General features: G+C 50.6%; 1 protein-coding gene across 5 annotated transcripts in view; it reads left to right on the top strand.

Annotated features, from left to right (window-relative positions):
- Nucleotides 1-455: 455 nt before the first annotated feature.
- Nucleotides 456-14,698, top strand: part of NTNG1 (netrin G1) — a 195,135-nt gene continuing 180,892 nt past the window's right edge. For 3 of the 5 annotated variants that reach the window (XM_045586955.1, XM_045586957.1, XM_045586956.1), the window contains exons 1-2: nt 458-627; nt 8,867-9,639. In XM_045586955.1, coding sequence (XP_045442911.1) covers nt 9,394-9,639 — 246 coding nt within the window. In that variant the 5' untranslated portion in view covers nt 458-627; nt 8,867-9,393. Of the gene's footprint in view, nt 628-8,866; nt 9,640-14,698 lie in introns of all 5 variants that reach the window. The other 2 variants (XM_036452660.2, XM_045586958.1) reach the window with 2 other exon arrangements.

Below are 14,698 nucleotides of genomic sequence, written 5' to 3'. Positions count from 1 at the left end.
CCATCGCCGCCAGGATGCGCGCTGACGGCTCTGACTTGAGCGGAGGAATGCGCGCAGCGAGGCCGGGCGGCTCCGGCTCCGGCACCCGAGGATCTGGGCGCCAACGCTCCTAACGGTCCCGGCGGCGTCGGTCCCTTCGGACCAAGAAGCTCCGCTCCTCCTCGTCCTCCTTTGGAAATAAAAAGGAAATTAAAGGAAAGCTGCGCCGAGCGGAGTACCGCCGCCCGGCTGCTGGTGCTGAGCCCGGGGGACCGGGACATCGTCCTGCAGCTTAACATTTTTTAAAGGATAGGGGGGAAATATATATAAATTGGGACCAAAAAATAAAATCCCTCCGTAAAAGTTTAAGGCGAGAAGTGGCAGCGGCAGCGGCGAGGCGGCGGGCGGGACGGCGGGGACTTCCCGGAGCCGCGAGCCCGTCATTCGCGTCGCTTCTCACCCGGTTTTGGAGGGAGCGGCACCTGCCCGTCCTCGCCGCCTCCATCCTCCCTCCTCCTCCTCCACCTGCCCAAGTCACCGGGCGTTTGCATTTGGGAAGAGGACGTCCGCGGGAAGGAAGGAACCCCCCTCCGGGCGAGAGGGCTGCGAGCGGGGGCGACGCGGGAGGCCCCCAGGGCCGGAGGGCAGGTAACAGCGGCGGGAGTGGCGGGCGGGCGGGCGCGGGGCGCTCCGGGTCCCCTCCCGCGGCTGCGGGCTGGGCGGGCGCGATGGGGACCGCGGGGCTGCGGTGGGGGCTGCGGAGGTGCCGCCGGGTCCACACCCCGTTGTCCCTCCCGCTGCGCCCCGAGCCCCCCGGAGACTCGGCGGGAACCGCCGCCGCCGCCCTGTGAGCGCCCCGGGGCTCCGCCGCTGCAGCCGCCGCAGGGGGTGCGCCCGGCTGGGCAGGGCGGCCACCCGGCGCCGGGCGCGCGGCTCCCGCGGGCGCAGGGGTCCCCGGGCCACATGGTGAGTGCCACCCGCCGCGTGCCCCTCCTGCAGCCCCTCTGCCCCCCGGGATGCCCCCCCCCCAGTGCCAGGTGCCAGCGGGAGGCGAGGCCCCGCGGTGGGCGAGGAAGTTTGCGGAGCGCGGGGAGGAGGCGGCAGGAGCCCCTGTGCGCCCACACCCCCGCGCACTCCCACCCCGGCTCGGGCTCGGGCTCCGGGCTGCGCCCCAGCAGCTGGTGCCTGGCGCGATGCTGGGAGCCGCATGCTGGGCTGTGAGGATGGACAGACAGAAGGAAGGGCGCAGGGCGCGCTCTCCCTCCGCACACCTGAGCACACCCCATGCCCTGAAGGGTCCCCCTTTTTCCTCTCACCAATTGTCTTTGCTTTGGGGGGGGGGGGGGTTTGCCCTCCTGCGGGCCCTTTGCAGCCCGGATCCCACTGATTGCATTTGAAGTTCCTGCATGTAATCCCTTTTATCAGTGCCGGAGGAAAGCCTGGCTACCCCAGATTGGGGGGGAGAGGGAAAATGCAGAGGGGAGCACTGGATGTGGGATGCAGTTAGGCATGGGTTTCTCGGGTTCTTTGCTGGCATTGTGTTATCGGTGGATAGATCCGGCTAGGGACAATGAGTCGCTCTCTCTGGTATGGATCTGTGGATATCTATATATAATACAAATAATACTGGCTGTTATTGGGCCCAAAATAACCAATTAAGTGATGCAGACGCGGGCAAACTTGGATAAAAAAAGAAACTGCGCCCTCTGCTGTTTATCTTAGTGGCCTCACCTGGGGACTTTTTTTTTCTTCTTCTTTTTCTTTTTCTTTTTTCAGAAATCCACTTAGGAGGCTGTCATTTTACAGGGCCAGGGAGAGAAACCCCCAGCGGGGGATTCTAAAGCAGCTTTATCTGGAAAGGCCAGAGGATGCATTCCCAATCCTATCGATTTCCAGAGAGTAAAGGCTTTTGTTCCTGTCCCCTTCCCCATCCTCCTCCCCGCCCAGGCACAGGTAAATGTCAGATCTTCAGAATGGGAAATTCTGAGTGGGATTCAGCATTTCACTCAACATATGGTGGATCTGGCAGTAGCTCTGCTCTAGAAATAAGGCCCTCGTTTATGACTGAAAAGAGTTTTCTTATCTTTCAGAAACAGGAAATGGGGGGGGGGGGGGAAATAATCACACCAGAAAGGCCTAACAAACAAAACCTTGGATTCAAATATACTTAACAGTGAGGCTTGTTAGGGAAAGTTTTCCGGACATTGTCTTTGTCGGAGGAGGGGCAAGGCTCGGGGGATCTGTCCAGCCCTTGCAAAGCATGTCTAACCCCCGGGAATGAGCAAGTCCTGGCTTCCGCAAGTCCTGGAACGGTGCCACTATGAATGCCTACGGGTACCCCTACCCCCTTCTCTTTGGCAAAAACAAAGAACAGAAAGAGCTGCTCTATAACTGGCCGAGGTTTGGGGGGAGGTCAGCACTTTCAGGGTTGTGTCAGGATAAAATGTGACTCTTTGCATGTGGCTCTCAGCACAAAGAACGGAATCCATCCAGCGTCTCACGTCACGCTGTCCCAGCTCCCGTGCATGAGAGGGGCACGTTCCCTGTCCTTTTCGGGGTGCCACGAAGTTCAAGACCAACCCGAGGACATCCGGGATTCCATATATCTGACTTTTAACTGGGTGACACTTCCTAGGGTGGAAATTAGAATTCTGTAAGAACAGACGTTCCTGCCACAGAAAGCTGTTTTCCTGTGGAGATGTTTGCTTTGGGCATGTGCGTGAAAGCGACGCGGGTTACCTTTATTTATTTATTTATTTATTTATTTATTTATTTATTTATTTTTTAAAAGAAGAGGCAAGTCATGTGTTTTGCAGTGTCCTCGGGTATATTTGTAACTGGAGCAAATACCTGTCTTTGCTTCCCTTTTGTGCAGGGGGGCATCACCAAGTAACAGGCTTCAAAAAGAAAGCTGTTGCCCATGTAGTTGATATGTTTGCTGCCTCAGTGTTGTAAGACTTTGGGAGAGAGTTTCAGTTGCAAAAGCCCCAGGTTGCTCCAGAAGAAATCAAAGTGCATTCGACTCAACAAGTCAATTGCACGTTCACAGAAAAATGAGTGTGTGTGTGTGTGTGTGTGTGTGTGAGTAAGTGTGTGTGTGAACTGTATTGTATTGTATTGTATTGTATTGTAGTTCCGTAAGGGATTTAGCATCCTTTAAAAATAACTGAATCTTCAGAACCCAGAGTTTTGTTTGCAAACTTCACGTGGCTGTAGATCTCCTCCCCTGTGCTCTTGAAGCCTCGGATCTCTGGACCCCTCCCTGCCGGAGGATATGAGACTTGCTGCCGTGTGATAGTGAAGCCAAGGGTTCCTTTAGACACTGCTGCTTCTGAAATGATCCTGTGAATTATCCCGCCCTCCCGCATCCTGCCAAGTAGAGGCTGACTAATTTCCCTGAGCAGCCTTCCCCCGGGGCAGGCAGAGCTGCTTCCCACACAAAGGTGTGTGTTTGCTTTTGTTGAGAATCTCCTGATAGACAGTTGCCCCTAACAGCCAATCAAGTCCGAGTAGGAAAAAAATGCCAATCGTGTGGCAGAACATGCTAAACCCCTTCTATGTTGAGAGACAGTTAACAAAAGGAGAGAAGCAAGCGTTCCCTGGGAAGAGGACGAGAAAAGGCTCACCTTGCAACCGCTAACTAAACGCCAGGAACATTCTGTCTGCTTCCCCGCCCACTCCGGTTAAGCTCATCAGGGCAGTGTCGGAGGCTGCTAATTTTGACAGGTGGGAGAATTTGTACGTGGTGTTACTTATATGTCTCAGTCAATGGACTATGACGATCGTCTTTTGTTCCTTCCCATTCAAACACAAGTGTATTTATAAAACCCTTCACATCTATGAGGAATGAGTCAATCGCTGTCTATTTCAGGTGCCCCAAGTGTTTACGGCATAAATAGCCGTAAACACCCCCACCTCTGGGGAGATTACAGGACAGAAAGCCTGCTAGAGTCTGGGGATTCACTCTCCGTGTTTTCCTCTCCGCTGATGAAACTGGCGATGGGTCTGGACTGTCACTGCCCATCCTTTTGGTCATGGTTACCTACATGTCGTCTTTAGGGAAGGCTTCTTTTCTGCTGCAGGAGAGAGCCCAGGAACTACCCTGGGCAGAGCTGATCCGAGGAGGAGGGAGATCAGCTACAGAATCCCGGAGAAAGATCACATTCCATGTGTGCGAGGCCATCTGATAGCCGGAGTTAGTCCAGATCAATAGCATCCATCTACATGAGGGCTTGACACTGTTTTACATTTTTATGTGGGCGCTGCAAATGTATGCACCAGCCAGAGGTCCAGGGAGAGCTCCCGGCACGGTATTTTTAGCCAAGAGGACATCTCAGTGCCCAGGGAGAGAGATGCTGGCATTGTTGGATTCGTGGTGAGTTCCCCAGGTTTGCAAAGTCAAGAGCTAGACTTTGCAAACCTGCTGTGAGTGAGGGATGCCCCACACCTGGGACATGTTCAAAGCCCACAACCCTTAGCAAGTAGCTCTGCCCTGGACCAGCAGGGGTTCATTTTGATTATTAAATCCCCACATGCGTCGTTGACTGCCTTTCTCCTCATCGGGTTGCCTAGCTATTTGCCACCACAACTCGGCTTTTAAGAAGCTATTGGTGATTCTCACCTGCTGGCAAGCATTGCCAGATGGGGACCGGTGCCGTCATGCAATAAGAGACGTTAAAAACAATGTTTTCACTTGGTCTTATTTTCTTTGAAAACTCTACAACTCGTTCAAAAGTCCTAATGGGGACAGGTTTCTGTGTACCATGAGAGCTCATAGCTTTGATTTCCTATTAGCCCCCCCCCCTTTTTTTTTAATCGTATTTTATTTATTTATTTTTATTATTTTTTTTATTGATGATGGTATCCCATAATTGTCCTCATCCCTCCATTCCCACCCCAAACCCCTCCCCACGTATGCCCCTCCGAGAGAATGTTGCACCTGTGTGCGTTGTACCAACAGCTAAGGGAACCCTAATAAGAAGGATACATGCTGGGGAAGGCATGTTCGCATCTAGAAAATGAGGACAGAAGCAAGGAATCCCGTGGAAGAAGGGCTCCGCACCTCTCCCCTCCTGACCTGTACCCCGGTGTGGCCCGCGCCCTCCCCCCGTGTCAACGGGAGCTCATTAAATGTAAATCCCGCAGCCCGCCCGGGCCACGCCATCTTAGTGCTTGCCAGGGCCTGACATTTTTAATACATTAATAGTACGTCTGTAGCGGAATGGAAAACTATTAATCACAACTGGTTATGTGCCAGAAATGGGAGCTATAATTGGCTGCCTCTTGTCAGGGACGTCTGTCGCCCAGGCCTGCGAGGGCCCCGTATTCAAATATCTTGCACTCCTCTGCATTTTCCCTTGTCACTTCTCTACATCCGATCAATGGTCTAGTCCATAATTCTGTGTAATGACCATCATTATCGTTCCCGTAGAGTTTAATGAGAGGCCACCATAGTGGGATGGCTGACGGGTCAGGAACTAGAAATAGGTTCGCATACACTTCCTTCATGTCCGCATTTCCCATGTGCCTTTATTTTGTGGTGGTGGGAGGGCCACCTGTGGATAAAGACAGTCATCCAGAAGGAGTGGAATTGGAGGGTGGGGGATGGAGGGCAGGGGTAACGTCCATTGATTTTTAAAAAAAAGTGGAGTAGCCTCAGGGAGAATTCAAATATGTACTTGGGGTCATTTATTTTTTTATCTTTATTGTTGAAAGTATTACGTATGTCCCCCCACCCCCTTTTTTTTTTTTGATTGGGTCATATTTTTGAAAGAAGATTAAGAATTAACTCCTAGCGCTTAGTCACCTCAGGGTCATTGCCATCCACGTCGGGTTTTCAGGAACATATGGTCCTTGATAACTAAGTTGCTGTGCATTTATTTGACACTGAGAATTGAAGTGAATTTCTGGTCAAGTGGAGTTGATATGCTTCCGTTGTAACACCCCCTCCCCCTCCCTACACCCACACACACACACAATGAAAGTGTTGGTTCTGGTTATAATAAAGCAGCAAACACTGTTAAACCATCATCTGGAAAATGTGCATGTATACTGTTTTAACACCTCTTCCGATTATTACCTGTCAAAGTGGTGGATGTTTTCTGAAAATATCAACTTACATCTATTAGTGAATCTGAAATACACACACACACACACACACACACACACCAAAACAAAACGAAACAAAGCAAAAAACACAGAAGGCCGTAGTAGCCACACACATGCTCCCTGGGGATGTTTTCCTTTTTAGCTTAAGATTTTAAAGAGTGCTCAACACACAATGTAGTCTTTAAAAAAAAAAAAATGACATTTTACAGGGAGAAAGGGAGAGGGATAGAGAGAAACATCGATGAGAGAGAATCATCCAACAGCTGCCTCCTGCACACCCCCTTCTGGGGATGTGCCAACAATCCAGGTACATGCCCTTGACGGGAATCGAACCTGGGACCCTTCAGTCCGCAGGCGGATGCTCTCCCCTGAGCCAAACCGGTTGGGGCCACAGTATAGTCTTTCCGTTCCAGGGAGGAAGCAGATCCAAATGGGTAGTTGATCCATGTGTAGACAAACTGCTAATTATTGCTTCCCAGGAACTCCACTCTTCAACTTTTCCTAATAGGAAATATCACCATTTGCAGCTGTATGATAACATTTCATGAATGGGATATAATGAAAATGGTGCTTGCATCCATAAAGCAATTATTATAAATTACTTTGCTATGGAAACACAATTCAGCCATCTGCTGGCATTTCGTGGTTTCCGTGGCTCCGTTCGTTTTAGGGTGGTGCGTTGTTTGAATAGAGCAGGTTCCTCTTAGGATGTTATTTGAAGACAGGGAACGCCCATACCGAACCTGCTTCCTGTCACTCAAAGGGTCTCTGAGGCTGTTTTCTGGAACTCTGGGCTTTTTGCCCTTTTTCGGTGGTTTTGAAAATAACGATTGGGACTAGGACAAAATGGACCAACTAATTAAGCAAATTGATGCTTTGAAACCTGGAGTCCAACTTTTATCATTTGTTTAGCTATAGACTGCGATCGCCAAAGAGAAAAGTTGCCAACTCAACCCACCAGTGACTTATCCCCATAGCTGTGGAGGCTGCATTATCAGTTAAGCAAGAGCATTTTGAAACAGTCATTTTTATTTTCTCTTAGAATTAGCGCCATATTATTCTGCTTCTCGGCCTGTTAAGTCACCCTCAGCTATTTTTAAATGTGCATTTTAAATTGTGCGTTTTACTACCGGGCTTTTTGTTTTAAAGCAGCGTATTTAATATTCACCTTTGGGACAAATTCTCTTCTTCTGCCACAGAAAGTAACTACAGATGCGGACGTCATGTCTGTAAAACGATGCAAGAGAATAGAGAATTCCGAGCAAGGGAAAATTTCCTCCTTTGGTTTTACTTTGAATCTTTTTTTTTTTTTTTCTCAGAGTGCCAAATTATTTTTATGATTAAATGCAACTGAACAAAAAGATGCTAAATTCCCCCAAAGTCACGGGCAACTCCGAAGAGGTAGGCTGGTGCAAAAAAAAGCCAGTTTTCACTCCAGCTCACAAAAGCCAAGAAATGTATATGCAATTGGTGTGTGTGTGTGTGTGTGTATTAATAAAAGGGTAATATGCAAATTGATTGGGACGCCCTCATACAACGATAGAGCAGCATGCTGCAGAGGGCGACCAGGCGGGCAGGGGGTACAGTGAGGGGTGACCATATGACCAAACAGTAGGCTACACTGGGCAACCAGGTCAGCTGGGGGGCAGTGAGGGGCAACCAGGTTAGCAGGGGGGCAGTTGGAGGTGACCAGGCCAGGGGGGCAGTTGGGGCAACCAGGCTGGTAGGAGTGGGCAGTGAGGGGTGATCAGGCTGACAGAGGGGTGCAGTAAGGGGCAACCAGGATGGTTGAGGGGAGAGTTGGGAGCGACCAGGCAGGCAGGGGGAATGTTGGGGGTGGCCAGGCTGGCAGGGAGGGCAGTTGGGGGAGACCAGGCCAGCAGCAGGTGGCAGTTTGGGGTGATCAGGCTGGCAGGGGGACAATTAGGGGTGACCAGGCTGGCTGGGGGGGGGGTAGTTAGGGGTGATCAGGCCAGCAGGTAGAGGCAATTAGGAGTGATCATGCAGGCCGAGGGGGGGCAGTTAGGGGCAACCAAACCAGCAGTGGGGGGCATTGGAGATAGGCGATCTAAGGGACCACAGACCAAAGGGGCTGTTATTCGGGATCCATTTCCATGACCACTTGCAGCTTGATGTTGCTGGGGCCTCCATAGATGATACTATACCCAAAATTTCTGTTCTGGTCCGAGTCCGTTGTCTCATGAAATGGAAGAATGGGTTTGTGGACAAAGAGATGAGCCAAAGTGAAGGTTTCTTACAGCAAAGATCCCTGCTGCAGGGAGGGGACCCAAGGGGGTTGCCAGGCAGGAACTGGGAGATTTCTAGAGGCTCTTTGCCAAGAGACAAAAGGCACACGGGTAGCTGCCACGTCTTTGCCAGTGTGGTAAAAGCACTCATTTCCCTCATTGTTTTGGGAGATTTTCTAGCCCTCCCACAGGTGAGACACGCTTCAGGCCAGCTCCTTGTTCTCCATTTGGTGAAGATGGAAATAAAGTTTTTGAAGCGAAAACCTGTAACTCCACCAGAACACACACACACACACACACACACACACACACACATACACCTTAGTGACATGCAAGAGTTCCATCCTTCTATTGAAATCCCCCCTCTCCCCCAGTGGGATTAATTTCTCTGGCCTGCTCACCATCACAGCAGCTGAATCAAGGTGACCCATACTCCACTCATTTGCTTTAAGTTGTGTCCAACCTCCTCACTGTCAACCTTCCCTTTATTTGGTAATTCAGTGCAGTAACTCCTCTTCTTATCGTTTCTACAGGGGTGTTGGTGCCAGAAGAAGAGAATGATTGATGGGACACAGACACCAGCTAGAGACACTCACCCTTTTGCTTCCGATATTGACACCTGAGTGCATCCCAGAAGCCCTGGTGAGCCACGAACACCCAGGATCTCCCAGGGTGATTGGATGCTCAGCTCGAGAGCCACCCCTTTGCTGAATCACCACCCACAACCGGACATCTTGGACAAAAACCAGCTGGACCCCCCATTGAGTAGCTATGTTGTAGGACAGCAACAAACCCACAGGCTGCTGTTAACGCCTGCCACGTCAGTATGTTAGCTTTCCGCCAAAGTCCTCCAGATCCCTGAGCGCGCCCCGTATCTCAACCCTTCACGGTCAGTTTTGGCGTCAACGTTGACATCTCATCCTCTTTTTCTTTTTCTTTTTTTTTTTTTAAATATCCGGCCCTACCTACGTATAGACATCCATGTGTGTATAAAATAGACACAGGCCACAGATAAGCCAACCCTGTGCCAGTTCTCGCCAAGATCGCCAAGAATTTAGAGATGTATTGGTCAAGATTCCTGTCCATTCACGCCCTCTGGGTTACCGTGTCGTCGGTGATGCAGCCCTACCCCCTGGTGTGGGGACATTACGATCTGTGCAAGACCCAGATCTACACGGAAGAAGGCAAAGTGTGGGATTACATGGCCTGTCAGCCGGAATCTACGGACATGACCAAGTACCTGAAAGTGAAGCTGGACCCTCCTGACATCACGTGCGGAGACCCTCCCGAGACGTTCTGCGCGATGGTGAGTGAGGCCACCCCTTCGAATAGAAGGTTTCCTAGTCAGTGGGGGCTTGTGGTGCGTGACTACCAATGCAGTGAGTCAAAGACTCAACCCCTTGATGAGCTGGATCTGTTGGGTGGGGTATGGGTCATCCCAGTGCAGGCCAGTCCCATCTGGGATCACTGGTAACAGTGTGATGGAGCCTCTGGACCTGAGCTTCCACTTTCCTGAGGTCTCACGGAGACAAGGGCACTGTATTCAAGTTGTCAAAGGACACGTCCAGCTGCAGTTCAGTTTCGGATTGAGTGGGGATCTGAGCAGGCCGTATGGTATAGGGTCCGGAGAAAACCTATGGGCGAACCACCTCCACAGCAGAGGTCCCTTCGGTGGGGATCTAAGGCCAGTCCCAGGTTTCACATCTCGAGGCTAGAGTGGATGGCATGGTTCTCCTCCTTGGAAAACTGCTGGGCTGTGGAAATCTTTGGTTAGGACACCAGTGGGAGGAGAAGCAGGGGCAGAGAGAGGGGCTAACGTGTTGTGGGGAGCTTTGCCAGTGGCGTCTTTATTATTTTAAATCTTTATTGTTGAAAGTATTACATAAGTTCTCCTTTTCCCCCTCATTAACCTCTTCCAGCCTGCTCCTGTCCCCCCTCCTCCCCCTGAACCTCACCACCCCATTGCCTGTGTCCACAGGTGATGCGCATATGCATACAAGTTCACTGGTTGATTTCTTCCCACCCACCTCCCTGCCTTCCCTCTGAGGGTTAAGAGTCTGTTCATGCTTCTGTGTCTCTGGGTCTGTTTTTGATCATCAGTTTATTTTGTTCATTAGACTCCACCTATGAGTGAGATCATGTGATATTTATCTTACCATTTGCAACGGCAAGGATGGATCTGCAAGGGCTGAGCGAAATAAGCCAGTCACAAGAGTCTTCTTTGTCAGTTCCTGCTGCCCCTTGTCTTCAAGGGCCGCGGTTTGCCATGGGTGTTTTAGAGTTGAATGCTGGGATGGGGGAACATATTTGCTGAAGGTTAATGACACGGAACATACAAATTCAGGTACAGCAAGTCCTCACTTAACTTCGGTGCTAGGTTCTGCGACTCGAAGAGACAAAATGGGTAACAAAACCAGTTGTCCCCCAGGCTAATAGGTAGAAACAAGAGTCTAATTCCCCTGGCGTCTCACCAACATGATACGTCGACAGCTTTGGATGAAACCATGTTATCTGGGGACCTTCTGAGCTGTCCTTTGAATAAGCAAAAGCATGGAGTTCATTGTCCTCGAGGTGGATCTGACACCTGTTCTGGGTGGAAAGGGAAATGCTATGGGAGAGGTAACCCTGGAGTGATGCACTGAATTTTCTCAGGGACATTGCCGACAGCACACCTCTGAGGTATGAGTAGAAGAGTTTGGTGATTGCTGTGATGTACGCCAACAATGTGCTAAGACATTCAGGCAGCCTGTTCATTTGTGGCGGGGGCTGCGGGGGGCGGGGGGTGGTCATTGCTTTTCTGTCATAGGTGGCCTTCATTCCACCCAGGGACCGTGACCCCATTTTTCACGGAGCAGAGAGAACCGTGCGGCAGATTTTAATAGTCTTCTTACCTGGCTTTATTATCTGGAACCCGGCCGGGCGTTTGCAGGAGAGTGAAATGATTCATCAAAGTAGCATCTGTTAACCGTCCCGGTTAGCATAAGATCATCCCAGACCTAGCCCTGGAGAGGAGGTTTTGCAACAGGAAACGATTTTTTCTTTTTTTTTCTTTTTTCTTTTTTTGAGCAATAAAGAGTGTTCTCACCTAAAAGCTAGGGCTTGCCATTTTTCAGAAGTGCCTTTGGGGACTGGTTTGAATTATCGCCTAAACCCAATTCTGTGGGGAGCAAGAGAAAGAGCCTGGCGATTAGGTGTCAAGATGACTAAAGTCCCCCAGGAAGACTGAGTATTTCAAAGGGAGGCGGGCAGGCATGCGCTTTGCAAAGAAGTCGCCCCTTGGGTACTAGAGACCTCCAGGAGAGGAGTTCATTCCAACAGATTTGCAAAATCACAGCAAGTCTGGGGAAAGGCCAGGGGATGGCGGGCTTTATGTAAGGCCCTTAATCAGATCTCTGGAAAGGTCGGATTCCAGATCAGGTCATGAATCTGCGGGGAAATTGCAAGCAGGTAATAGGTTGTATGATCTTTTACTCCTTATAGGACAAGAGGAGTTCAGGGCCAGCTCTTCCTATTATTATTTCTTTATTTTTTAATATGTTTTTCATAGATTTCACAGAGAGGAAGGGTGAGGGAGGGAGAGATAGAAACATCCATGATGAGAGACAACCACTGATCAGCTATCTTCTGCACGCCCCCTACTGGGGATGGAGTCCACAACTCCTGACCCGGAATAGAACAGTGACCTCCTGGTTCATAGGTCTGCGCTCTACCGTTCAGCATACTGGCCAGGCTCTTCCTATTACTAAGAACACTCTAGCACTGTCTATGGGTTCTCATGCCCTTGAAATGATGCGCCACTTCGGGACATGTTCAGTGATTCACACGTCTCAGTGAAGTGGCACATCTCCTTGTTCAGAGAGCATTTCCACTTGCACAGGCCCCGAGGGACGTTTTCAATGGGTTATTTGATGTACAGCTTCCCCATCTCAGCTCCGGCCAGAGAATGCCTGCTCAGCCCTGTTCTGTCTCTTGTGCCCAAAGGTGTGCTTGGGAGCAGGGGGGTGGGGGTGGGGGGGTGTCTGCCATACGCCCCTTCCCCCCATCACGGCTGGGTAAGGGGACGTTACAGAACTTCCTACCTGCCTTTCACAGGAACATGGTCTAGGACCCTTCCATGAGCCAGTGCCTACCAGCCTACTGGCTAAGGGATGTCAGAGACCAAAGGGGAAAACAGAATTCAAATGATGATGTTGAACGCCATCCCCTGGACCCGTGGTCGGCAAACTGTGGCTCGAGAGCCACATGCAGCTCTTTGGCCCCTTGAGTGTGGCTCTTCCACAAAATACCATGGCCTGGCGAGTCTATGTTGAAGAAGTGGTGTTAGAAGGAGTTTAAGTTTCAAAAATGTGGCTCTCCAAAGAAATTCCAATCGTTGCACTGTTGATATTTGGCTCTGTGGACTAATGAGTTTGCCGACCACAGCCCCGGACTTCCCTGTGTGCTCTGTATGCTCACTCACACGAAACCCCACAGGATAGTCTTTTGAAAAGGCCGCATTGTACCAGATGCCACTGCACGGACGCCTTGGTGGGTTTCAGATTGTCAATGAGCCCAGCCGTTTTCTGAGGGAGAGTGCAAGGCATATGAGACGGTACCCATCGAGGCTGCATTTGGACACCTTCCTATGCACATGATTGGCATAAGGGATCTAACTACCCGTCCTGGGAACGCAGACTTCGGGCCTGTCTGTGTGCCTGTGGGAAGCCATGCTGACGACAACAGCCCAGGGCAGAAATGCATTCTCTGGGCAGGTTTGGGTGGTCAGGCTGCCTCCGGAGGCTATCACCTCAGCCCCGCTGAGGGCCCCTCAGCCTCAGGTCTGATGGACTCCGGAGTCATTTGTGTCTCGACGTCCACGCTCTCCCCTCCTTGACACACTCATACTGCCTGCTCCTTCCGAGTCGTTATGGCCCATTACATCAGGGCACCTGCCACCGGAGCGCAGTCCCGCTCAGCCCTCATATGCAAATGTTCATGCCAAATGGTCTCAGCGATCACCTGCTCAGCTGGCGACACTCTGATTAGCTGTGACCATGGCAGTGCTGAGTGCCAAGGGGATGTGCGGCCAGAGAAGTGCTCTATCGTTCCCCGGCAATGCACTGAGGGTCTGTGTCCCTGCTCTTTGCACTCGCTTCGTCATTCTGTGTCATCCGTGAACGCCACGCTGACTTCAGAGGGGGCATTTAAGAAGAAAGGGACCACGTGATTCCATTGGACCTCAGATCTCTGCTTGTTAGCCTGAGTGACCTACTTACTAACTCTTTGGTGTCTGGTGATTTTTAAGTTGTTATGTGTTAATAAGGACTTTAAACATTAGTTTTATGGGAGAATCCTGCCATTTCTACTCAGGATAATGGACTAGGGGATTACGTATAGATATAGGTATAAATGAATATACAGGATGTCCCCCCAAAATGTACACACACTTCCCAGCTGATAGCTTAATTGATGTTGCTTTCGTTTTGGATCTAACCCATTGGAATGGATGATTATTCAATATGTGTATCATTTTCCGGGATGCCCTATCTGTATGAAGGGGTCATACATTTTCTTTTTAATGTAATAGTATACATTTCTTTTAAGGTGGTGGTGGCTACAGAAAAATGGCTGTTTCCGTTCAGGGGGAGGGACCTGAGGGTCAAAGAGGGTTGAGTGGCCTGCCTCAGGCTAGTCCACCACGGTAATCTGGGTCACAGCCTGCTCTGAGCCACGTCAAAGCCTCAGGTGACACAGCTCTGTCTGAAAACACATGTGCTCTGCCCCCTGCCGTCCGTTCTCTGTGCAGAAAGAGCAAAGGGGCTGCATGGACCTGCGAGCCACGCTGAGGGACAACCGGAGCCGTTCTCTGTGCTCAGACAGACGTGGCGCCCAGAGCACCATGCCACACCCCTGTGCCTCGCACACACAGGCCAGATTGTCTGCACTGACCTCCGGCTGGCTGCTCATTCTCAGGATAAGTCCAACTGAAGCTTCGGAAAGAAGGCTGCAGGCGCAAGGAGTCATGGGCAGCCATGCAATCTGCGGCTCCAAAGTGCTGATGACTGGAGAAATGAGGGCCCTTGGGTGCGGCGATGGATTCCGGAGCCAATCAAAACCAAATTAGGAAACACAAGATTATTAAGAAGTCTTCTGGGCATGTAATTTGGGCCTAATATTATGAGGTGGACATTAAGCGTTCCCCTTGGAGACACCGGGCGTCATTAATGTACACGCCTTTAATTACAAAGAGGCTCGGATTACTAAAAAAACGCAGAAAAGAAAGTCCTCGGCGGGGTAGTTAGCAATACCTTCATTATGTTTACTGAAATAATGAAAAGAAGGGGCGTCATTTTTCTAAATAAAATGTCAGGGTTGGAAATGGAAAT

The sequence above is a fragment of the Pipistrellus kuhlii genome, unplaced genomic scaffold (assembly GCF_014108245.1).
Source record: "Pipistrellus kuhlii isolate mPipKuh1 unplaced genomic scaffold, mPipKuh1.p scaffold_m20_p_24, whole genome shotgun sequence".
Classification (NCBI taxonomy): Eukaryota; Metazoa; Chordata; class Mammalia; order Chiroptera; family Vespertilionidae; genus Pipistrellus; species Pipistrellus kuhlii.
The sequence above is the reverse complement of the archived record's forward strand: the minus strand, read 5'-3'. Positions and strand labels throughout refer to the sequence as shown.